General features: G+C 35.9%; 1 protein-coding gene and 1 long non-coding RNA gene across 51 annotated transcripts in view; one reads left to right on the top strand and one right to left on the bottom strand.

Annotated features, from left to right (window-relative positions):
* CLASP2 (cytoplasmic linker associated protein 2) overlaps nt 1-26,130 on the top strand; it is a 142,270-nt gene that overhangs the window by 78,965 nt on the left and 37,175 nt on the right. For 18 of the 50 annotated variants that reach the window (XM_040546823.1, XM_040546822.1, XM_040546837.1 and 15 more), the window contains 10 exons: nt 1,975-2,034; nt 4,205-4,282; nt 4,882-5,049; nt 7,977-8,032; nt 9,131-9,301; nt 12,943-12,966; nt 15,807-15,824; nt 17,764-17,865; nt 22,631-22,801; nt 23,762-23,869. In XM_040546823.1, the coding sequence (XP_040402757.1) occupies nt 1,975-2,034; nt 4,205-4,282; nt 4,882-5,049; nt 7,977-8,032; nt 9,131-9,301; nt 12,943-12,966; nt 15,807-15,824; nt 17,764-17,865; nt 22,631-22,801; nt 23,762-23,869 (956 nt within the window). Of the gene's footprint in view, nt 1-1,974; nt 2,035-4,204; nt 4,283-4,881; nt 5,050-7,976; nt 8,033-9,130; nt 9,302-12,942; nt 12,967-15,806; nt 15,825-17,763; nt 17,866-18,001; nt 18,029-20,569; nt 20,597-22,630; nt 22,802-23,761; nt 23,870-26,130 lie in introns of all 50 variants that reach the window. The other 32 variants (XM_040546791.1, XM_040546808.1, XM_040546801.1 and 29 more) reach the window with 8 other exon arrangements.
* Nucleotides 483-23,868, bottom strand: LOC121064801. Its single transcript, XR_005816695.1, has 3 exons — nt 23,704-23,868; nt 9,650-9,652; nt 483-494 (listed from the first exon to the last, which is right to left on the bottom strand). It is a non-coding gene; the product is annotated as an uncharacterized LOC121064801 (long non-coding RNA).

Here is a 26,130-nt window from a genome sequence, read left to right as displayed (position 1 = left end):
CTCAAATAGCAAATTATTCAAGCTGTTGCTTTTTAAATATGATGATTGTATGTTGAAAATAGAAAGCTTTGAAGATTGATCGCCATCAGTTCTGAATACAAAAAACCATTATCTAATAAATGAAAAAAATGAATTTCATCAAAGTTACTCAGGCATCGTTAAGGAATGGTACTTTCTGACATATTCAGGGACATACACTGTATCCTTCTGCAGAATTAATTCTAATTTAAAGTTTTCATAACACTTGTTGTAAAAAGTACCTACTAATTTAAAACCATAAAGGTGGGAGGGGAAGGGTTGAATCTGTGGTGCTTAGGCTAATAAGAAATCAAAACAGTTTTGAGAGGCATTGTGAGAGCATGAAACAGGTGTGCATGTCCTTGCAAAGAATCAGCCTGAGCCTGTTAACTGCAGTTTGAGGCACTAAGCCTGACAGGCCTACTGTAGACTCACTGCAGCATACTACTGCATGTGGTGTTTGCCAGCATGTTGCTCTCTTGATTCCAGGAGGACCTGATAAATTTTGTGCAATGTGGTGTGAATCCTTGGAGCTAGGCTATGGCTGGCTCATATCGTGCCCAAATTAATAAGTCTACCATGCTGTGGGGCGAGGTTTGAGACACTGGCTGTTAGGTTAGATAGCACATGATGGATCTATCTGGTAGTATATTTAACTGCTGAGGTGCATCTTTAGGATGTTGTTTTTCCAAGAAAATGGTACTTAAAGATTTTGATTGGCTCTTGAGGAAATTAATTGGATTTTGATAGAGTGTCACTTTCTGCACAGAATCTCACAAAAGCAGTTAATGCTGTTTCTGGACCCACATTAGCCGTGAAAGCTGTGTAGCTGTGTATGTGCCAGAAATTGAGCGTCTAAACTGTTTACTCTGTGTAAGCTACCTTTGCACACAAAGCAAGTATTGTATCAGCCCAGATTATTGACGTGTTTTAACTTCGGGTTTGACTGCAAAATAATTCCCATTGCTTCCACTTACTGTAGCTTTCTGAGGAGCACTAGGTGGTTTTTGGTCCTGCAGTGCACAATCCGGTGATCATCAATGAAGGGCCAAAATTGCATCATGTACCGACTTCGTTCCTTTATAAAGAAAAACTAAATCAGTTACAGTAATGAGAAGACTTCGTAAGCCTTTCAGGGCTTTTTGCCATGTCTTACAGGTGCCCAAAAGATTTGGACAGAACGAAAATGAAATCTTCTCCTCCAGAACAGGTTAAAGTTGCAACATAACCAGAGAAAATAAGTTCCCAGCAATAGAGTGCACTACCTTTTGGAAGTCTCAGTTAACTGCACCTTCCTAATGTGTGTCAGTTTGATTTATTCACCAGGATGTAGCTTCAAACATATTTTAAAGTATGCCATTTGCTAATGGATATCTGATAAGTTGTCAAAAATTCTAAATTAATAATAAATGCAGTTACAGAACTTAGTATGTACAGTGTCAGCAAACATTTAGGAGTGTTTTCTGTATGCATGTCCCTGTGTTAATGGTGTCATGTTTTCCTTCATGCTACACACTCAGTAATGATACGTGAAAGGGTGGGAATGGTGTTTGGGACAGAAGTACAATGCTGTATAAACATTAAGGTATAACTTAATAGCTGAATTCTTAAAGTACTCATTTTTATATTTAGATTTTATATTTTGAACAGTTTTTTAAACTTTATCTGCCTCTTACTTTAGGGCTAATAAAACTAACAGCATATGTGTAATAGCATTACTTGAACAACAGATGGCTAATTGAACCACATGTATTTTTGAAGTTTAGGGTTAGCATGTTTTCTTTGTATACCAATTACTTTAACTTTCCAGTAAGCAGACCAATGTCCCGATGTAACAGATCCACGCATTTTTATGTATTTGTTTCCCTCAGGGGGAAAGAATAAAGCTACTGGTTATTCTACAAGCACATTGGAGGAAAGGAGTATTAATTACAACTTCTTATTCTGTCTTATTAGGCGTTCCTTTGAATTCTTAGACCTGTTGTTACAAGAGTGGCAAACACATTCATTGGAAAGGTATGGGCTAATATCCTTTTTTCCCCAATAATAAACTGCTAACAAATTGTAAAACAGGGGGTCTTTTAATGGAATCCTTGAATTGGATTATGTTGTTTAATGTTGGCCAGCTTTTGTAGCCTATACAGCCTTTCTAGGACAGTTGGTTACATGGCTTAGTCAGGTGTCAGGGACGAAAGCTCTGTGCTCCAACTTGTCTTCCTGCTGCCTTCTCTCCTTATCCTCCTTATTTCCCCTTTCCTCCTATACCCCGTGAGTAATGCATACGATGCTTTTCTAAGAGTTTCACTTCTGTGGTATATCCTAGGCAGTGAAGTTGCTTGGGTAAGCATCTCTTTTCTCCTGGAAGGAGGGAATTTGTTTGTCTGCCATAAAAAGGGCAAGTGGGATTAGTCTGCAGGACTTTTTCTGGTAACAATGATTAAGAGCATATTGTAGCTCCTCCAAATAGATAGGAGCATGCATCAGCAGTGCAGTGTGTGTACTGTAAACATGGAGTAAGAACCAGAGGAGGCTCTGAAGAGCTCATCCAGTTCCAGGGTTACCTTTTGTTCTGGTGAGGTCACTTGATTTATTTCAGTGTGTGTCTGTATACGGATTTTAAAAAAAAAAGTTTTTAGTTAAAATCTGTTCATCACTACAATTTTTGTGTGCTTTGACTGGGGTGTTTTGGTGTTCTTAGAGCATGTGCTGATGTTAGAAGTCCTGTGCAAAAAGCTTTCACAGATGGATTTCCAAGAAAGCAAACTTAGTAATCTTTTTTTCCCCCCCTTTCTCTTGCTATTGATGTATTAGGGGAAATATTTTTTCCATTTAAGTAAAGCTGCTGTCTTTTAAAAGGATATTTTTTTGACAATTTTGAAATGCTATAGGTGCATATGTGTCTGAAAAACAGATTATAATTCTTTTCAGTGGAAGGTGGAAGCGATTCGTCTTAGTGTTTCCTCTTTTTCCTGTTCCCATTGATTATTGTGGGTATCACCATCATTTTAATAAGGGTTTTGATGAAAAACTTGATGGTTGTCATACTGATTTTTTTTTTCCTTTTTCTTGATGACCAAAAAGTATTTAGATTCTTTACAACGCCTGCAGCATAGTGTAGCAGTTTAACACCTTTAATTAAATGTTTAAAGAAAAAAAAAGTGGTACCTTGACATTACTGGTACTGCTTTAACAAGGTGATATTGTGATGGCTTAAAAGAATTTAAAGGAAATAGGGGAACTATTGTCTAACTAAAAAAATAATTGGGACTTTGTCCAAATGAGTCAGTCAGCTTTGAGACTTTATGACCATATCTTCATTTCTGTAAATGTATGTGTAAGATAACTGAGTGGCTTAAATTGATTTGCCACAAAGTCAAGTTCATGTTTCATATTGATGCATGATTTCCAGTTAAACTCTGTGGTGTCTAACCATGCAACCTTGTGCAAGTTCTTGGTGTTTTTTTTCCCCCTTTCCTGGGATACTTGTAATGTCTTATAAAGAGAAGTGTATTATCACTAATTCACACGTGAAGACATGAAGTAATTTGAAGCCATCACAGTCTGTGGCAGAGCTGGGAATTGAACTGAGTTATCTTATAACTGTATGGTACTGTATGGATCCTAGATTGTTCTTACCTAATGTTGCAATTATACTCTATAAGCAGTATACAGACTTTTTTTTTTTAATTTATCACTACTAGGACCATGTTTTGAGTAAACAGTCATTCTGGAAGCATTGTTACATTTTATATTGTATTGTTGTATTGCTTCTTTTAGTGCCTGGTTGATCCAAATAAATGCACTATTAAAATGTGTGTTTACATGTATTCAGAATTTCAAAGAACAAGCTTAAGAGGCATTTTAACTTTGTTGAAGAAAATGAAAAGTATGCCTTGGTCTGTTTTGTTAAAAATTATTTTAATTTTTTATTTTAAAATTATTTTTTAACTTCTGCCTGCCATGATCATAGGTTTTTACTTTTTCAGAAGACATAGATTCTACCTTCAGATGAGGAAATAGCTAGAAGCTTACTTAAGCCTCTACAGAAGGTGCATGTCATTGGTGTACTTCATACCTTAGAACTACTCTCTCAGCTATTATTTACTTAAAGAAATACTAAATAAACTCTTCTATTTCGAATTGAATTTGTAGAAGCAAAATAGTACAAAGAATGTCTGTCTTCTAGGCATGCTGCAGTCTTAGTTGAAACGATCAAGAAGGGCATTCACGATGCTGATGCAGAAGCAAGAGTGGAGGCAAGAAAGTAAGTTTCGACTACTTTTTGTTCTGAAAATTTGGCAGTTTTAGATGACGGATAGAAGAGTCTAAATAATACAGTATGTATCAGCCATAGTTGGCTGATCACCTCTGAAGAAGAGGGCACAAGTTAGGTTGAAGAATGACATTTCTGTTCTTGGGGTCTTGAATTAATACCCATTCTCTGTCACAAAAAAAAATGTTCTAAAAGTTGAGGAAATTACTACCTTCTTAGAGCATTTGAGGATTCTCCTGAAACAGGAGTGATAAAAGTTGATATTGCTGTATAATCATTCATTTTTTCTGTGAATGAACTCATCAAAAAACTGCAGTGCTTTGACTAGTGAGTGAACTAGAGAATAATTTCTCTTGCTTACCATTGGAATCAGTAAGTGAACCTGAGAGTTTCAGAGGATAGAGAGCGTTAGTTTGAAAAGATTAATTCAGTCAATTTTTCATGCTTTTTTATGATTTGGTGAGCAAAGTTGTACGTATTACATACTTCCAATCTGAGTTCCTTTCCCAAAAGGCTTGTCATCTTTTACTTTCTGACTATATTTTGAAGAAAATAGAGCAATTATATTTGTTTATTCTCTTATTTTGCAGGGCTTACCTGGGTCTTAGAAATCACTTTCCTAGTGAAGCCGAGACTCTATACAACTCTCTTGAACCACCTTATCAAAGAAGCCTCCAGACCTACTTGAAGAATTCTGGCAGTATAGCATCTCTCCCTCAGTCAGACAGGTCATCCTCCAGCTCACAGGAGAGCCTCAAGTAAGAGTCACATAACTATTTCTGAATCTAAACAAATAAAAACTTTCTCAAAGGAAGAAAAAAGTTTATTCAAAGACCAATTGCTCTTATTTAAATTAATCTATATTTCCTATCTGAAAATCAGAGTATTGTTAATTTACTAATAATGAAACATTAAAAACTAAGTTACAGAGAAATTGGAATCTTAATACTCTTAAATTCTCAGGTAAGTATTACTTCCTGTATTGCAGCATATACAAGTTGCCAATTGTTTGAACATAAACAATACATAAAGGAAGGGGTAAAATGAGAACTAATAGAAAATAAGATATTGGAAATACATTTTAATTAAGTTTTCAGTAATTTTGCATTAAGATGCATGTTATTTTCCCCATTTAACACAGTTAAATTTCTAGCTTCTAATATAGTTACTGAGTTCTCCCCCCATTTGCTAACTTATGGGTGTGGTTTTGCTAAAAGTCTGATCCTTCATGATTTTTGAACCCCTGTACTTAGAAATTCTCTTGATCATGGATTGACAATAATTTTAAATTGAATTATGGGATGAGGAAATTTGGTGGCTTCTTACAAAACCAGCTCTACATATATGAAACTGATTTAATGAAATGTCAGTCACAGTAGATTGTGTAAGTGCTGAAATTGTAACGATTGTCTGTGTCTTCTATTTGGAGCTCCTTGTACGGATGTATGCAGGATTTACTTGCAGCGAAGTATCTCCAAAACAGCAGTTATTAATGTCAGGAAAGCGCTGGATTGGATTGTTTATAGTAAGCCGCAAAAACTTGATATTCCATGAAGAGTTACCAAACAATTCTGACATCTGTATTACCTTTGAGCACCTGAGCTAGTAACTCAGGTAAATATACAGTATTATGCAACACCCAACACCACCCCTAATATTAAATTTAGGAAGACTTTTTTTTCCCACTTTTTTTCTCTCCTGACTTAAAACTGAGACTCTAGACTGCATGGCTGTAGTTTGACTATTGATGAAATGACTACAGACCTTCCCAGGGAGATATTTAGATGGCTATAGATGAATCAACAAATAAAGTATCATGCCACTCACTGTTTTGCTCATCTACCTGCTATGTTGTTCTATTAGACTTCTCCTTTTCTCTGTTCCTGCTGGCTGCATTTCAGCATTTTGAACCAGGCAACTGGAAGGGCTCACAGTTGTGATGGTTTTACTTGGGTGGACGGCTGAGCTCCACCACAACCGCTCTCTCACTCCCCCTCCTCAAAGAGGAACGGGGAGAAAATACGATGAAAAGGGCTCAAGGGTTGAGATAAGGATGAGGAGATCGCACAGTAATTATCATGATGGGCAAAACAGACTCAGTATAGGGAGATAGTAAGATTTATTGCTTATTACTAACAAGCTAGAGAAGCGAGAAACTAAGGAAAGAAACCAAAAGCACCTTCCCCCCCCATCCACCCTCTTCCACCTCCTCCCCCTGAGTGGCGCGGGGGAATGGGAGTTATGGTCAGTCTATAGCGCTTCTTCTCCGCCGCTCCTTCTCGGTCACTCTTGTCCCCTGTGCTGTGGGGTCCCTCCCACGGGATGCAGTCCTTGGTGAACTGATCCTGCGTGGGCTGCCCACAGGCAGCAGCTCTTCAAGAACTGCTCCAGATACGGGTCCGTACCACGGGGTCCATCCCTGCTCCAACCTGGATCCCCCACGGGCAGCAGCTCCTGCCAGGTCACCAGCTCCTGCGTGGTCTCCTCTCCACGGGCTACAGGTCTGGCCCAGAATCTGCTCTGGCAAGGGTCTTCAACAGGCCGCAGTCTCCATCGGTGCAGGTCCACCTGCTCCACGGTGGTCTCCTCCACGGGCTGCAGCATGGAACCCTGCTCCACCATGATACTCCATGAGCTGCAGGGGGACATCCTGCTTCACCATGGTCCTCACCAGAGGCTGCAGGGGACTTTTGCTCCGGCGCCTGGAACACCTCTCCCTCTCCTTCTTCACTGACCTTGGTGCCTGCAAGGCTGTTCCTCACTCCTCTCACTCTCCCAGCTGCTGTGTGGTGCAGCGTTTTTTTTTCCCTGTCTTAAATATGCTCTCAGAGAGGCGCAAAACAACATCACTTATTGGCTCAGCTCTGGTCAGCAGTGGGTCCCTTACCAAACATGGGGCAGCTTCTAGATCCTTCTCACAAAAGCCACCCCTATGGTCCCCTGCTACCAAAACCTTGCCACATAAACCCACTACGACAGTTTAACTTAAGTAGACTGAACAATTATGCTTTGCCAACTACCCGCTTTTGCAGTAAAAGTTAAAGGGAAAATGGAGAGAAAACATAGAGGAAGAGACATGCTTTTTTTTTTTTCTTTTACGAACCGTGGGAACCTCTAGCAGTCAAACAAGGAGAATTCAATCTAGCTGCTTTGTGGTTCCAGCATATTTCTTCTTAATTTGTAACTGAATTCTCAGTTATGGGACTGGAGAAGGCTTACAAATGATTCACCTCTTTCCGCTGTTACTGCAGTCACAACATAATTTCTTTTGTAAATCAATCTTTCTGTTTATCTCCCAATATTTTTGTATGGCGGATGATTTAGAAGATCAAGCCTGTGGTTAAAACGATGTAGTGGTTACCTTAAATGTTTCTGTGACTGGAACTTTGTATTAGCAAAGTGTGCTTATTATTTATCAAAGGATGAATGTTTTATGATGAAGATGTAAGTCTATAAAATGTAGAAGATGATCTAATAAGTTGATTGTGTTTTCCTTAGCAGTCTGTATGTAATGTTTCTCCAAACTATTCAGAAAAAGTAGAAGATGAGGAAAAAAAAAAACCAACAGAACACATTGTGTTTTCCCTCTCAGTTCACTGTGTTTTGTTGCTTTTTGGATCTGATACACCAGACACATTTTTAAAAGCCCTTACTAACCGGGTTTATTGAATTTTTTTTCTTCCAGTCGTCCTCTATCTTCTAAATGGTCTGCAGCCAGCCCAGCAAGCCTTGCAGGCAGAGGTAAACCTATGCTATATAAGCATGCAACACTTGTTCTTTAAAATTCTTTGAATTAAAAGTTTAAAATGCAACTTAATTTTTTTTAAATGTATTTTATGGTTTTTATGCTCAGATTTTATGTATTTTTCAGCTGTTGAAAGCAAGAAACATAATTTGCTATGTATTGGAACCATTCATCAATAATCTTTTAGAGTTTTGTCATGGAGCAGCCATTCTCAAAGAAACAAAGAATTATTCTATTGTCCATTTGTTATAATTATGCTTGTCACAATTGGAATTGAAGGACTCCTTATATCTTCATTTATTCCCAAGTAGCTGCTGCTCTTTATGGAGAAGGGATTTAAAAAATAAATAAAAATAAAAACCACCAAATAAAAAACGTAGATTGAAAGAGTTCAATTTTTGTCTTGAGTTTTCAGAGTTGAATCTTTGTTCTGTTTTTACAGGATGTCTTTGTAATTCTAGCCAAAGAGATTATAGAACTCATTTTTACAAGTGGCCAGTAATTGAGAGTGCTTGTTTTCTGGGTACTGAAACAGTTATGGGGGGGAAACCAATGAAAGTTAACTTAAGTGAATAGTTAACATTTGACACACAACAGGAAGTGAATAAAAAACATTTTACAAAAGATGAAGCCCAAAGTAACTCACAGTATTCCTTCAGCTTGCACAAGGCTTTACCTTAGCTGAAGTGTGGAAATGTTATCTTCTCTCAGTATCGCAAAGGATGCTGTGAATTTTGTTACATTTGTGAAGCATTTAGTAATGTAATAAACCCCAGAAATGTCCATTATTACCTAATTTGTATTGGGGGGGAGCACATAGTGTGAAAAGGTAATACTTTGTCCTTAAGATTATTAATATCATAAAATGAATTGTTCTTTAACTGCACTTCATGGCCAAAATTCTAGTTTTTTGCTACCTTTTGGCCATATTTTTTTGCCTAATGTCTTTTTAATCCTGTGTTTATATTGACTTGACTTACATTATATGACATTGTTTTCTGTACTTTCTGCAGGTATGCTGTGGCAATAGAAAACATTAACCTTGCAAATAAAATTCATTCAATTTCTTACCAGCTAATTTGCTTGTTTGTTAGTTTCAGGCAGCAGCAAGAGTGTTCCAAGCCCAGGAACCCTGCAGAGGTCTCGCAGTGACATTGACGTTAATGCTGCCGCAGGTGCAAAGGCTCGCCATGCTGCTGGACAGACAGCTGGAGCTGGGCGCTTGTCAGCAGCTGGTCTACCTCCAGGATCTTACGCTTCACTAGGTGAGGGAAACATCTTTACTATACTGTGAAATGTTTTTTGAGGCTTTACATCAAGAAGCTATGGGAAGACACTGCTTCTTTTGAAAAACTGTCACTGTTATTTTTGTTGGAATGTTGCAAAAGATGATGTCTTCTCATGTAAGTTGCTGATTTTGCTGGATGTTTTATTTTTCTTGTGCTGGAAGAATGCTGATGTAAAGCGTATATCCGTACTATGATCTTCAAATGTGTTAATCTGGAATTATATTAAGTATTGGAAGGAGTGATAGCTTCAATTAACAGCAGGTGGTGATCATGGCTTTTTTTGCTTCCAGAAGTAATCAGGAAGTCGGCGTCAGAACTCTCAACTTCCTGTTTTTCCTCAACTCTTTAGCATTGTTGTAAAATAGTCAGCTAATGAGACATCTTTGTGTTAAGTAGTGGCTGCTTCGTGTAATACGGAAGTGGTTTTGCACAACAGCATATAATGCTGATTTCAGAGGAATCTTCTGAAGCATGTTCATGAAACAGCATGCAAGTTTTTGTCTAGGTGATAATCTTCATTGATAGGAATGCTTGCTGTTAGAAAGTTCTAAAGATTACAAGCTAGTGGGAAAACACTTCTGGTAGTGGTGGTTTTCAGATACTAGAACTTCCAAGTTTAAATTAAATCAGCCTGTGGGGAGAATAAAGGAACATGAGGCATGTCACAGAGAGGGTAGTTGGGCGCTGGAACAGGCTCCCCAGGGATGTGGTCACAGCAGTGAGCATGCCAGGGTTCAAGAAGCGTTTGGACAGTGCTCTCAGACATAGGGTTTGATTTGTGGGTGGTCCTGTGTGGAGCCAGGAGTTAGACTCACAAGGATTACTGAGTCCCTTCCAACTCAGGAGATTCTGTTATTCTATGTTTCTTTTTTGTTTGTTTGTTTGTTTTAGGCTATCCATAGTATAGGGGAGAAGTTCCGTGTTTAAAAAAAAAAAAAAAAAAAACAACACCCAATTGGCTAGTTTTTCTTTTCAACTTGTATACCTGCTAGATTGTCAAGGGTGCAAGTTCTAATAGCTGTATTGCCAAACATGATCACAGGAGAGGCAGAGTTGTTTATATATATTATAAACACACTATATATATAAAAACTTCTTGAATTTAACCTTTTCAAATTTTTTTACCTCTACTTTTCAATTGATGTTGTGTTTTGGGATAGGATAGTATACACTTAAGCTATGTTTTTCATTTCAGTTGTGTTCTTTAATTATAATTTTAGTTAAAAACTATTTTAAATGAGTTGATTGTTTTGTCGTCAATTCCTACTTGAAGTGGTCTAAACATCACTGATTTTAGGACCAAGTTTGAGTATTGGCAGTGCTGCTGAACAGGAATGCTCTCCTTGAAACAGGCCTTTAACATACGAGTGTGGGCTCCCTCTAGTGCCCACAGTGTGATTCAGAACCTGCTGGGAAGAAGGTGGACATCGAAGTTAGGCTGCTCAGGTTGCTTGGTGGAGGAGATAGGCGTGTTGTTATCACTTGAGGGAATTCTCAGTTCCTCCTGTTATAAATGGCTGAGTCCCAAATAGGATTGCAATCAAAGATTACAATTTATTAAACGAAGAGGCAAGCAAACAGCGCTGGATGCGCCGGGAGTCTCTGCTCCACCAAGACAGACACCTGTTACGTAAGGCGGCTGGTTTTTATGCTCCTAGGCTAATACATATTCATTACTACTTCTAGAAGAGGCACGGTTATTATAATTGGTTCCCGGAGTCCGAAACCCTCCCAGGGGCGCCTGCGTATCAGTCTCTGGTGGTCTCTCGGGGGTCGCTCGGGCTGAAGTCCCGCAGTCTTCCTCCCAGGCTTTGTCCTTCAGTCGTCCTTCAGCTCCCCCTTCCTCCTTATTTAGTAGCCTCTGGGCTGGATGTCAGAGACTGGCACCACATCCTGTGCAACAGTCAGCAGTTTTCTCTAAAAACCCCTTTGTTCTCTTATCACCTAGACCCGGGCCTCAATGTTAACCCTTCAAATCCCTTAAGGACACGAATTGCTGGACCATTCCTTACACTCCCAACGTAATCCCTAAAAGCCTGAAATAGGTGGGATGAGTATTCTTCAAGATGAGAGTGTTGCTTTGTTTTGGAGTGCAACAGGACATAGTCTTAGATGAAGCTGGAGTTGACTTATCATGGGAAAATAAAAGTGACAAGGAACATAGCAGTAACAGAAGGAGGAGAAAAATGGAAAAATGTCAAGCAGAAAACAGGAACTACTTCATTCTTAGAAGTTTCACAGAAATTTAGCTCTTAGTCGGAATTTTTTTGTTGTTGTTGTTCGTTTTTTTTCATAGTGTCTTAAGCAATGTGTGATTTATGCCAAGAATTTTAGAAGCAGGGGTTGAGAAAAGCACAGAGGTTTTCAGGGAAGTAAACAGTGGTGGTGTTATACAGGGAAATAATAGAGAGAAAGAAATAGCATATTCTTGTTGTGGTTTGTAGATGGGGAGTGGTGAATACATGGGCAATAAGTCAAAGTCAGCTTTTTCTTGACAGATTTGAATAGCTGGAAAGTTTTGTCTTTCTGGCAGATGTAGTCAGAAAAGATGTAGAAAAGAATACAGTGTTGAATTGAAGTGATAACATAATGTGATACTAGCAATAGACAGTAGAAAAGTTAAATCCTATTATGGATGGTATAAGGGTAGTAATAGTGAAGGAGACAAAGGTTTATTTACAACCATGCAAAAGGAGTACTTTTCAATTTCATCCTGACTCGTTCTCACGCTTATTTAAAGAGAAACATCTACCTTTTGATTAAACTACTGAAAAATGTAGAGCCTCAGATGACAAGTTCATAAGCATAATAATTTGTAATTGTCTCCACTTATTCTTTCCCACTTTATTATTAATAGAATAATTCTTATTTGTATCTATATGTTCTTGCAGTTTTTATTTTGTTGTTGTTGTTTAAGACTTGTTCTAGAAGCAGGAGGACATTCTCTACTTTAGTTATTCTGAATGTTAAGGATAGCAAAGCTAGTCAATTATTAATGTCCTTTTTGAGGAGACTTGAGCTGTAATTATGTGTCTCACACTAAATATTTTAATTCTGATTTATGCTGTCAGAATATGCACTGCCTTCCCACTGAACTGGTAAATCTTTAATGCTTTAAACCAGAGTGGAACTTTCTCCCATTTTGCCTTTGTCTTTATTGTGATGTTTATTGCCCTTCTGTCCCTTACCCAGTGATGGGACTTCATGTTAAGTACCAAGTTTTGTAGAAAATCGAAATATTGTAGTTCAGTAATGGCATAAATGTATAGTGATGTTTCAGTAGCTGTTGAACACCAAGCAAGAAACAGTTGATTAATATCTTAATATAAGGGCTTGCTCAAATCTGGGTAATACAGAGAAGATGCAGTATCCCTTGCAGGGTACTTGTACCCCATTCCATAATACCTTGGGATGAGGGAAACCAATTTTACTGAAGTTACCTTATACAAAACCAGTTTTACTTAAGTTAGCTTATACATGCACAAATTAGATAGACATGTCTGCTGATTTAATATTAATGTATTTTCCTTAATTAATGTTTTATGACTCTGCTGTGAACACCTTTATTCTAACACACTTAAGTTTTCCATGTTTCTTTGCCTACTTTTTCAACAAAGAGGATACTTCTGACAAGATGGATGGTAAGAAATTGTTTAGTCTGCCTTCTAATTCTATCAATTATTTTAAAGTGTCTTTTATGTGAAATATTTGATGTTTACTGCATGTCTGTTGATTAACAAATTCTGTGGTATTTCATTAACACCTATGCAATCTTTGTCTTAATATGTGCGTTGTATATATGTATTTGTCGTTTTGAATGATTGATCTGTATCAGCAACAGAAACTTTATCAGAAATTGGATATTACTCCCATTTAAAAAAAAATAAAAACTGTTAATTATAGAGCAATTCTGTAATGAATAAATGCCTTAACTAGCTCTAGTTTCATCATGTTCTTCCATAGTTTCACCTTTAAAGTCATGTTTTTGACTTTTTGGCAGAACAGCAATGGGAAAGCAGAAGAGGCAGATAATTATGTGTTTTTAAAATAAAAGTAAAATCTTACTTTTAAAAATACTCCATCAGAATCTGTTTTAACCACATAATTTTAAGTGCCTGTAAGTCATATAATCCAATGTAATTCTATTCAGTAATAGTTTATTAAGAGGAACTACCTGTTTAAATTGTTTACCAAGTATTCCAGCTAAACTTGAGTGCTGACTTTCTTAAAACTCATGGAGGGAGTTGGCATATGTTTTTATCCTAATTGCACAGCAACAGTGAATCAGGTTTCTCATAGTGCTCATTATACTATTTCAGGTGTGTGCAGGTATTACTTCCCATATAATGAAGTGACAGAGTCCCAGCTTGATGCTTGATAATTCTGGTTGTAATTTATTGCTGGGGAACACTTCACAAGTCAACTATGTTTGCTACTTAATTCATAATTCCTGGCACATGTATTTTAACAATATATGCTTTGAAGAACAAGCAATTCACTGGAAGCAAGGCAGGTATTGTTTTCCTTTTCTTAGATTACTGAGTCGCCTGAGGAAATGATTATACAAACTATGCGTAGAAATGAAAACAATAGGAAGGTAGACCTCTAAAAACCCTGAATCCCAAGCGATATGAAAGTGCCGATCTTCAGTTTCAAGAGATACATTGGGAAAGAATTTTAGCCATTTTGGAGTATTGCAAATGGCAAGCGTATTTTAATAAGATATGATTTTTCTCATGCAGTGTTGTAGTGTCTTTCTCACTTACTTCCATATCAGATTTCCTTGTGTTGCATTAGATCTAGGCTGTCTGTGCCAAATGTTTATTTGCTTTTATTAGTTTTTGCACATTTTCACCAGGAGTAAAATTTCTGAAGGACACCTGTATAGGCTTTTTCTTTTATTGAGAATAGTAGTCACACCTAGTGGAAGGTGTCCCGCACAGCTGTTTAGAAGTAGGGAAAGTGCTACACAGTTGATCAGAGCAACGTTTTTTTTCTATAGGATAATCTGTAGAGATGACATGCATGACAAAATGAACACACCTTGACTCTTAAACTGTGGTTTATGATCTGATCTAACTGCTACCTGCAAGAAATAGGTGTTTTTCCTTCTGCCACTAATCTTCTTTCACTAGTTCTTCGTAATACTCTCTTATGAACCACTGGAGCTGAACAAACTCTGGAAAACTCATTACATGAAGCAGAAATGAATAGTGCATTTTGCTGTGTTTTTTATTGTTGTTGTTTTGTTTTTGTTTTGTTTTTTGTTTCTGTTTTAGCTCTTGGAACTGACAGTGAACCTTCAGCTGTCCAAACCAGGTGGTTGGTAGCACAAAGATAGAGAAAAGAGAAGCAGAACTACCCCTTCTAGGACAAGCTAGCTCTGTTAGTCTGGCTTAGGTGTTGCTGAGAACAGTTTTCGAAGATGCAGCTGTAGAAGAATGTTATTTTTTGGTGGTTGTTGTTGTTTTTGTTTGGTTAGTTTTTGTTTTGTTTAGTTTCTTAATGCAGACGAGCAAATTTGATTTGGGAAAACTGAGGATCATCTGCATAAATATTTCTGTAACTGATTTTGTGAAGAAGGATCAAAATTTACACCAAGCAGCATTTTAGAGGGAGTGGCTCGAGGATACTATAATATGAAGAAGTCAATGCTAGGAAGATTCAGGATAGCAGAAGGTGCTGAATCATCAGAGTTCTCCTACAAGGCAGGAGCAGTATAGAATCCCAAAAAATGGGATTACCCTTTTGATTTTTAATCCATTTTTATCACTGATAGTGATTATTATGATTTTTTCATAATAAGCAGATCTATTTCAGGAGACCTTAGAGTTCAGATAGTTTCTCATAAATTCATATGTACTGATGTCAGATTTGTCTGGCTCATTTTGTCAGTCTACCCTTGTTAAACATGGCATACTTCTTCAAGTGCGATCTGGTTACAGCATGCTCAGATTATATCTAATCACTTCTCTGAGCAAAACTTGATCTCATATATGTAGATTTTTAGAATAGTCACAGACTTAATTCGTAGAAATTCTCCTTGCTAGCAGTTTCTATTGAAATATCACTGTCCAGTGTGGGAAACGCTGTTCTTTTGGTGTTTTTTTTTCAGAGATGATTTAAAATAGTATGTCTTATTTTGTCAAAAGAGCTGGTACTAGAATATTTGTAATGCCTGTTTTGATCAGGATCTCATTTAATTGGCTTACATTTTTTTTCCCTATTTTTGTTTCCCATGTTTTTGTGACAAGTTTGGAAGGCGGTGCTATATACTAACTTACTGTAAAACACTGAAAGTGTAGTATGGATATTTCTTGATAATTCTGCTTCAGTTCAATAATGGAGTTGCAACACAAGCTTTAGAGTTCTTCCTGACTTGATAAAATTTGTCCAGATTCATAAGATTAGTCTCAAAAAAGGAATTGAAGACACAGTACTGTTTTGAATATCATGTATTTTATTATTTTTTTCTGTTTAGGAACAGCTTCAGAAGATGGTAAGAAAATATTTTGTTAGAACAGCTAATATTTTGAGCTTCATATTTCCATTGATACAAATTAAGCTTTGAAAGTAGAATGTGGTCTTTCTGGGGCTTTGTGGAGATTCATAACTTCAGATAGCGTATGCATCTAATATTTGGTTGTCATAGTATTTTTAAAATTCTTTTGCTTTTATTTTAATTCTCAAGTACTCATCTGCAATAGAAGTGTCATTGCTTAACATTTTCAGTGTGAAAATATAGGAGCTTTATAGTTTTAGGTTTTTTTAAGCAAATTTTGTCACAGAAAAATTCATCAAATGTGCTTATGCTCTGGGAAGCAAGTGCTGCTATTACTCATATCTTAGAGACTTGGTAATTAATTTTCAATATGCTGTTAATGTTTAAACCTGTCGTTAGTGAATGGATGGAGAGATTCAATGTGAGTGAATTCTTTTGCCTTACAAATGCAAACTTTTTTTTTGTTTTTACTTTGAAATTGAACCAGGTTCCAATTGCTAATTTCGCATAGCACTGAAATAGTGGCACTCTGTATTCCCATGTTTTTGGGCCAAATTCTGAACAAAGTTACATGCCTTGCAGTCTCAGCATTCTGTGGGAAAACATTACCATTGCACGGGGATAACTAGTAGAGTTGGGACTAGTTCATTTAACTAGTCTTGCTAACAGATTGTTTTCTAGTAGTTTAGTGAATAACCTCCTTTATCCTGATTCTCTTCTTGTAGACTCTCATCTATGGCTATTCCCTCTGCTTGGATGAATAATATTAACTTGGTTGGTCTCCAAATTCTGGTGTGGAAAGCTTAAAGAGGCTAGAACTAAATAACAGTCTGTCTACCTAATTATTATGGGTCAAATATTGACTCTCTGTGTCTAGAAAACATTTTAATTATGCTGTTTGTAAAAGTGGATTACTTGTTGATCTAGATCCGTGTTGCACAAGCTTTTTGGGTTTCATTTATGAAACTTTGAAGAAGTATGGTTAGCATTGTGTGTTTTTTTTTTTTTTTTTTTTTTACTGTTTGAGAGGTTGGCTTAGGAAACAGTACAGAACTCTACTAGGTTTTTTTGCTTGTTTTTTTTTTTTTTATGAATAATCCTTTGGTTTCTTATAACTCATATAACTCATCCAACAAGGGTCTTCCTAACCTTGTTAATACCACCAGACTCACTAAACATAGTGGAATATGGCTAATAATGCAGAAAGATTTAACCCAGAGATAAGATCGTTTGGCATACTGGAGAGTAGTGAATTCATTGTTTTAGTTGTTCTTCCTCAGCACTTCTATCCGTTGAGAGGAGTAGTATTTCTTTTTATCATGCTGACACTTAGATGTACGTAAATGTACTTAGACTTTGCAAATTGTTGTAAATAAATGGACTGGAAAATCCAGTAGAAGTCACTATGACCAAGGCCAAGAAGACAGTAGAATCCCTAGTAATAGTAAAACTAGTATTCAGGTTTATAAAAAGAACGCTGAAGCTAAGAATAAGCCTGAGAACCCTATTCGACAGATGATCAAGATTCATTTTGTAGTTGATGATAGCAAAAGTAGAATTACAGCCATAAGTAATCAGAGAATACTGTATCCACTTCGTTAGTGGATATATTGCCTGTTGTATTTCATGCATTTCCCTTTTTGTAATTTAATCAATGTATTTATGTAGGAATCAAGATCTAGTTCAGCGTGTTTAAATGGTAACGTGTAAATTGTTTAGTGAAGCATGTAGCATTAGAAGTATTTTGATCCCTCAACTCCGAAGTCTTTCAAGGTGTGTTCAAATATCTACTAATTATCCCAAGTGAATTTTCACCAGTTAGGTTGTGCTTCGTTTTTATGTACAGAAACATAAGAAAATATTAGTAAATGCTACTAATGCTTTGCTTTCTACATTGCTGTGGAAAAACTCACTTAATGCAAATTTTATTTTATAGGTCGTATAAGAACAAAGCTTTCAACGCCATCTGTTGGTATTGGAAACTCTAAAACAGACTCCAGAGGACGGAGTAGAACCAAAGTGGTCTCTCAGTCTCAGCGTATGTATTTTCTGTTTCTCAGATATATTTGATAAAGAGGCCAAATGCTTAAGCATATATTCATTGACCAATGGCTACAGTCAAAGTTAATTAAAAAAAAAAAAGCTACATACTGAGTTGTTGTTCTATGCCTTAGGTTCTTCATCGCCAGAGAAAAATGAAGGTATTTTTTCAGTGTTTTGGGTCAGTGCTATTTGCATGCTTTTCTGATTCATGTTGTTTTTCTCTGGGCAAAATACTAGGCTAGGTCTTAGTTTGCCAGTTCAATTAGATAAAGTAACAGGAAATGAAATTCTGTTTTCAATTATAACTTCTCAACATTCTTCCCTCCTCCCCACCCCCACTCCCCGCCATCCAACGCACAATACCAGTAAATATCTGTGTCAGTTACATATTCTATATCAACAAGTAATACAGAAAATTGGGTAGGCTGAATGGTGCCTTCAATGTTAGCTTTAAAACCTAATCTTTCATTTTTTCAAAAAGTCTTACTTATTCAGCCAGAAATACCAGTTTTTATTTTGGGCTAGGCTCTAGCTCTTGGATGTATACTCATTTTTGGTATGACAGAGATTACCTTTACCGAACTCTTCTTTGGAGTAAAAAACACTAAACCATGACTTTATAATCGATTCTTTAGCTTGCATTGAAATCAGAAGTTTAAAACAAACACCTTACTGTATGTCAGCTGATCCACAACAATTTTCTGTGTGTGCTTAGAAATCAAACCAAATGCAAAATTTCTGATCTTGTTGAGCAGTCTGTTGTTAATTAAAAAGACCAGACTCCTTCACATTTTTTGGTGCTGGCTGACCTATAGTAATCTGTTCATGTTAACTGATGTTTGCAGCAGATGTCTTCTGACTAACCTACCTGTAGTTTTCAGATTTTCTTCATCTCATTTAGTGAAATTAATTGAGCATCTTTTAATTAAATGAAATGCAATGTAATTAATGAAAGGAAAAGAAACTAATGATAAAATTTAAGTAAATTGACGAATCCTATAGTTTGGCAAGTCAAATGTTATAAAGATAATAAGTTATGTAGGCTTTGAATTTTGTAATTATTTTTGCCATGACTAACCATATCAACTTTACTTTAATAAACCCCCTTACTTCTGTGTTTAATGGTAGAAATATTTATCTGTTAGAGTACTTCCCATTCAGTTTTGCATTATAGACTTCGTTTTCCATAAATTACAGTTGGATTAAATCTGATCCAATGCTTGCAATTTTTGTGAAATAAAATTTTCAGAAAACCTGATTTTCATTTATCATATGAGAAGTTTTAGGTTACTGTTTAAATGTCGTGTCACATTAAACTGACTATCTGTTCAGGGAAACAACCTGAAGCTTTTCCATTTTTTTTTTTTTTGAAATGATCAAAATTTTTTTCCAAGAGAATTACTTTTTCCACAGTATCAGTATCTAAAGAGAGAAGCTGAATTGATACTGAAATAACTAGGTGTGTGTGTCTATGTAGATGATGATGTGTAAAGTTAAATATATGAATAGAGCTCTTTTAATTTAGGGCGTTTTGTCACTACTTCTATTCAGAACTGATGCCTTCAGTTTTGCTCATTATAACCTGTAAGTGGGGGAGAACAAGAATTCTGAAATGTTTTAAGGAAGATAAACAGGGCAAACGCAAATGGACAGGTGAAGGAGAATTGTCAGGCACTGTATACCTGCTGTTTGGGTGTTGCTTCTTTATGTAAATGAAAAATTTCACGGCATTATAGGGAACAAGATTCATGATGGTTCCATACACACACAGGATTATTTTTTCTCCTCTACTTATAGTAGGAGAACAGTTTCATATTAGATTTAAGCTTATGTTTTTTAAACGAACAAAAAGCCACTGTCACACAGACCCTTACATAAAGTTAGGGTTAAAACTATTCCGTACTTTTGTTCAAAGATCATTACATGAAAGACTTGCAAATCGGAATGCTTTTACAGAAGATACTTTTGTAGCAGAAAATAAATGTGCGTACAATATATATCCCATTATTTTAATTCTATCCATGGAAAAAATTATTCAATTTTTCCCTTCCTATTTTCTGTTTGCTTGCCAGGTAATTCAGCGAGGCATGCTAAAATTTTATTACAGTCTTCATTCAGAAAAAAAGAATGAAATTTCTGAATGGAAACATTCTTTCTTTTAGACATCAAATAAATTCTGAAAGAGGAAAATGCAAAATTATATGCAAGTCTTTTCAGATGTGCCATTGTGAAAGTTTTTTTTGTCATCCATGTCACTTGTAATTCAGTTCCTTTACTGTCTGTCTTAAACAAAAATATGTTTTGGCCTTGTGTGTATTTTTTGTTCAGCCGTTGAATTTTTTGAACTTCTTTAGCAACTTAATATTCTTTTAAAGTAACTTGAAGGCTACATTTCCATGTTTAATTGAAATGTAATTCTTCAGTATTACCCAGTTGTTGATTAGAAAGCTGAAGAACTGTAATTTGCTTGTGCAGCTTTGCTTCATCTGCTTTGTACATAGCATCTGAGCTTAGTTCTTCAATTGTGGAAACTACTTAAAAGCACTGCTTTAGCATAACCCACTTGTGGCTTTTTTTCCTGTGTGAAATGACTAAAGCTTTCTTATTTCCATTTGCCATCCATTTAAAAATCTGCTCTGCTCCCTCCCTCTTCATGGATTATAAACCCCTACCCTAATCCCGCCTTTACACTTGTTCAGGATCACAGTCTGCTAACCCCATTGGTGGTAAGAGTCTACAGAATTTGTGTATAAATCATTGTTTGATCACCTGTTTTACATATCTCATTTTAAGGACCCTATTCAGCAGAAATTCTTGCTTGCTTTTTTCCATATGCTGCTCTTATCTAATGTGACACAATTTTTATTTAGAAGGCAGTAGAGTTGGAAGGTTTTTGTCATTTTGTAATTCCATTTTAGTAGCTGTGCTTCTTTCAGTTAGCTTTAGTTCTTCAGATCCACTGCTGATGGTAGTATTGACAACAGTATGCCAATGCAGTTGTTGTTGGAATAACATTTTCAGGTTGTTTTCATATGTTTCAGCTGTATTTGGTTTATGTAGGCAATAGTGGTACACTTTGCAAGTCAGATTTTAAACAAAAGGTGGAATAATGAAAGTTTGCATTCCATCAGCGTATTTTGACAAAAGTAAGTTTTCAAGTTTCTGACTTATCAAAGAAAATCTTCTAAAAGTCTCTGGGACAGTGGAAACTTTATCTAACGTTTTCATTGGTTTAGAGATAAATATTGGTGAGCGAGGAGAAGGCATAATAGTATCAAGTTCAAGTTGAAATGCCCTGACATAAAGAAACTGCCAGACCCTTAACTTTTGCAGACCATGGCAATTTTATAGAATTGCTTTTTTTTTTTTTTTTCAGTGTAGAAGCTATGCTTGCTTTTCCCAGGCTGTATAAAACCTTATTTATTGTTTCTGCTGAATAGGTCCATAGCTTGGAAAAGGACATTTTGCTAAATAACCACATTGAGTTTGAATTCAAACAATGAATCTGAAAGTATATGCATGGTATATTGTTTTAGTTTTCTCCCTTCCACCCAGCATATGTTTTGTTTTGTTTGGGATTTTGTTTCATTTCCCATATAGTCAAGCTTTAATAAACTTGTACTTTTTTTTTAAACATGCCTCATAAGAAGTATCCTGTGAAATTTACTTGAGATTGTTGCATGTTAAGATTATAGATCTGATAGCATAACTGTAGTCATATGGTTGGGTTATGTGATCAATTTAAAAATTTTTTAAAAAAATTTAAAATTTTTTTGATATATATATATTTGGGCAAACTTCTTAAATACTGCAGCTGGATATATGAGTACATTTATATCAACTGGTTGTATAAATTGGTCAAAGAAGAATGGATTGTTTGTTAGGGCTTAGAACTGAAATTTTCTGCAACTGAAATACCAAAGGATGGAGATAACTTAGGGGTCATTGAACAGTTTCTCATAGTGGGTATGCTGTGTTGAAGTAAATGATTACAGTACTTCAGAATGTACAATTTCGATAAACTTGTAAGCTATAAAAAAAAAAAGGTGCTTAAATAGAATGTCTTGATCAATTTTTTTTTTTAGCTTGTTTTAGCTTAGTTAAGTTTTCTTCGAATTTGTGGAGTAACCTCCACAGAAATGAATGTGAATATTTCAAGTTGTCTTCAGTGACATTTTAGTTAGCTTCTCTAAGAGTAGTGCTTGAAGAAGCCATGGTTTTAAGAAGCATGGAAGAAAAGCTTGTATGTTAAGAAAATTATACCTATTTTTATTAAAGCATTGTTGGTATTAGAAGAGCTAGAATAATGATGAAGTCACGGGTTTAAAGTTGTTCCCTTTAGCCTTCTAGATGTTCTTTTTTATTTTTAATAGAAAATGTGATTAGTGAGACCATGCAACTTTAAAAAATAATTAAAATAAAAATACACCAATGTCTATGTCAGGGACATTGGAACTATTAACAAAAATGGGAAATAATGTTTGTGGTTTCTTGAGCATACCTAGTGCTAAATACCGTACCAAATGCTTCTTTGTGTTGATAATTGTGTCTACTTTGAATGTAGTGCTATAAGAATTTGTCCAGGGGGACCAGGGTTTTATATTTCACATTTTTACCTTGTAAGTTTTGTCAGACCATTTCAATATACCACCACTTTCCTGCTAATGTGTGTTTTGTTTTTGTTTGTTTACTTTTTAAATCTTTTTTTTTTTATATATATCTTTTATGCTGTTACTTACATTCATTCCTTTTACCTTCAGCTGGCAGTAGATCTGGATCTCCTGGAAGAGTTTTGACAACAACCACACTTTCTACTATGAACACAGGGGTTCAGAGAGTGTTAGTGAATCCTGCAACTGCACAAAAACGAAGCAAAATCCCACGAAGTCAGGGATGCAGTAGAGAAGCTAGTCCTTCTAGATTGTCAGTAGGTAAGAATTGATAAATAACTTTTCTTCATAGGCCTTTTTGCTTTATGTGCTAGATAACTACAGCTTGCATTTAATTACTGGTAGATGGTAAAATTAGAATACATATAGATAAAAACGTAAAACGTGCCTGGATGCTGAGACTAGTAATTGATACACAAGACAGTTTTTAAAATTTAAGCTGAGAGTTTTGTGCTGTCAAAATACAGTAGTTGTTCTCTTTCTCCTCAATTTCTTCCTGCTTTCGTCTCCTTTCTTCTTAATTCCCTCTCCCCAAAGTATCACATCCTCTAAATGAAAGTGCTACGATTTTGAAAAGATTTTCTTTATAACTTCTGTGTCCTCTGGATATGTGTGCATGTATATATACTTTCATGGCACAAAAATGAATGTCATGCTTCCTAACTCTCACAGTATAACCTGATTGCACTTTAATACACTTTATTGAAAACCATTGTTTGATTTCAGAGGTATTGCCGCTGTTCTTGGTTTTTATATTGTATTTTTGATCTTTACCCCAGTTGTAATGTTTTTAGATTTTTCATCTTAAGAAAGCTGAAGTTGTCATTTGCATTACTGATGATTGGATTATTTTTCATTGCTTATTCAGTCTGTCTATTTCAAGGTGTTTCAACCATCCTGTAAAGAGTTGGTAAATCCACTTTTTTAGCTGTACAAAGAAATAGTTTAATTGAACTGGCTATACTTTTATATGTAAGTATATATATACTTATATATATACTTATATATATATGTAATATATATAATGTATATATGTAATTTAGCACAATCAAGAAAGTGTGTGGAAACAGTTAATACTTAAATGCAATGTAATCATAAGTGCCTTTTCTTAGAAATACATCTTTAATCTTTCTAGAAAAACAGAATTGCATTAAAACTGCAACTTTTCTTATGTCTTCTCCCTTCTGTGCTGCTGTTTGTCTGTACCCTGAATCATACTAGCACGAGGCAGCCGCATTCCTCGGCCTAGTGTGAGTCAGGGGTGCAGTCGGGAGGCCAGCCGTGAAAGTAGCAGGGACACAAGCCCTGTCCGCTCTTTTCCACCCCTTGGTAAGTACTCAGAGCCCCTTGTTGTGCATGGCTGCCTTTGCACTTCATCATTTGCACGTAGTGAATCCATGCCTCCTCCATTTAGCCTGTAGCGGGCCACCGTGATTTTCCCTTCCTTTGGCTCGCTCACCATTTACTTTGATGGAGAATTAACCGATGTGTGAATGGGTTGTATACCTCAAAATTAAATGCTTTGCTGGTGTTAGCCTTACCTTAAATCAAAGAGTTTGGAAAGATGTGTGATTCGTAGCACCTAGTTTTTTTTGAAAGGGCATCTCTGCTTTTGGAAATTTTTTTTGAAATTGTTTCTCTTTGTTAGAGTATTCATTGTTTGGATACCGTTAAAGGATTTGACCAACTAGAATACAATTTGGCTGTCATCTTCCATCTTTCCCTGCATCAACAAATAGGATCTGTTAATGCTCAAAACTACTGCCTAGTCAATGAACTAGTCTTGGTGCATATGAAGAAAATCCACTTCATTTTATGTCGTCTTAGCAATACTATCATCACAGTATTCTGTAGGGAAAAAATAAAAATTACACTTTATTTTGCTAATAGAGTGAGTAAATGTAGTGGTGCAGATAAGAGACCACTCTGCTGAAGAGCTGTGTCCTAAGGCTGCTTTCAGTTTCCTAAAAATAAATAGGGCAAGTAGTGAAGTCCTTATCCAAGCAGGTGAACCAAAGTACAGTTCTGCAGTCTATTTTTAATCAGCGTAGAAAAAGTGCTAAGTAATTGAACTATGTTGCTACATAGGGAAGAAAGAAAAGAGGACTTGAAAACTTTAACATTCATGCACACAATATAGCTACTGTTGGTCCTCATTCCTAGAGCTGCTATAAGCAAAAGTTTTCTTTACAGTTAAGTGCTTCAGTTTATTGGCCTGATACTTAAAAGGTTTTGTAGACCTGTCATGTTGGTGTCTGTTTCTGAAACATGAATAGGCACAGGAAAGTTCACTTGTAATTGTTTCGACATGCTGCTGACTAAAGATTAGGGAAACCTCTCATCTCTATGTATTTTTGTCCAGGTTGCTGCAAGATTCATAGCAAACTTTTGATAAAAGTATTTTAAGTGCTAGATTTTTTATTGTTTCAGTAATACAGAACTCTCTCTGTTTCTGAAACTGATCTTTTTTCTTCTTATTGATGTTACCTTTCATTTAATCTTAAATATGAATCCTTTTGTTCAAGTGTAGTTTGCAGTTTAGGGTGTTGTGATTCCAGTCTTTAAGTTTATTCTGAACGAGTGAATCTTAGGTTTCTACCTCAAATTTAAGCACCTGACTGTCCTCTTAATTAGCATTGGAAGTCTGTGAAGGCAGTATGCTTCCTGTCAGCCATGGTTTCACTGGAAAAGCACGGATTAATTGAATTAAGGCTGTTTCAAGAACTAATGCTGATTTACCCAGATGCTATTTAATTGGGAAATTCAATTAAAAGTAGATGTTTTGCAGGATCCATTAACAAATCTGTATCTTTTACTAAAGCACAGCTGGTGGACTGCAGTGCAGTACACACGCTTCTTCTCTTCCTTCAGAAACAAGAGATTTTTCCGGATCTGTTCTTGCTACTTTTGCTACCCTACAGCTTGAATTCAATTTCATGCACGTGAAATCTGATTTACATTTGATTTTTCTGATCAAATGCCGTTAATAAATAAATAAATGTGTATCAAACATAATAGTGTTAGCTAATGGGTCATTGGGATGGATGCTACTTGAGATTTTATTTTTATAGATGGAATTTAATTTTCGTGTTGGATATCAGAACAAGTACTTGTAAAAATACAATAGGTTGAATTGTCTGATAACATAGAGAATGCAAAGTAGTGACTATATGAGTTCAGAGCTTAAAATAAAAAGCTATATCTGGAATAAATGTTTCTACTTGATGGATTTCAAATGTCATTCAGTGTTTTGTTGGACCAGTTTTGTCTTATGGGATATTATTGATTTCTATTAAAGAAAAAAAAATATTTTCAAGAGTACAAGTAGAAGATGAAATAAAGCAAATTCAGCTCAGTATCTGTAGCTGGAAACGGTTGTATGTAGAATTCGAGAGGGGAGGAAATGTCACCTGTATTGTCTGTTTCTCAGAGAATTTTTTTGTTAGAAATGCAAAGCCTTTTGGAGCATAAAATGACCCAATTGTTATCTAGTTGCTTTTCTGCCTGAAGTGTTTCTTTAATCTCACATCTCAATATAGGACTACAAAGTGAGAGATAACAGCCACTTGTGAGAAACAAGGGATTGGTAA

The sequence above is a fragment of the Cygnus olor genome, chromosome 2, assembly GCF_009769625.2.
Source record: "Cygnus olor isolate bCygOlo1 chromosome 2, bCygOlo1.pri.v2, whole genome shotgun sequence".
Lineage (NCBI taxonomy): Eukaryota > Metazoa > Chordata > Aves > Anseriformes > Anatidae > Cygnus > Cygnus olor.
This window is presented reverse-complemented; position numbering and strand designations above follow the sequence as displayed.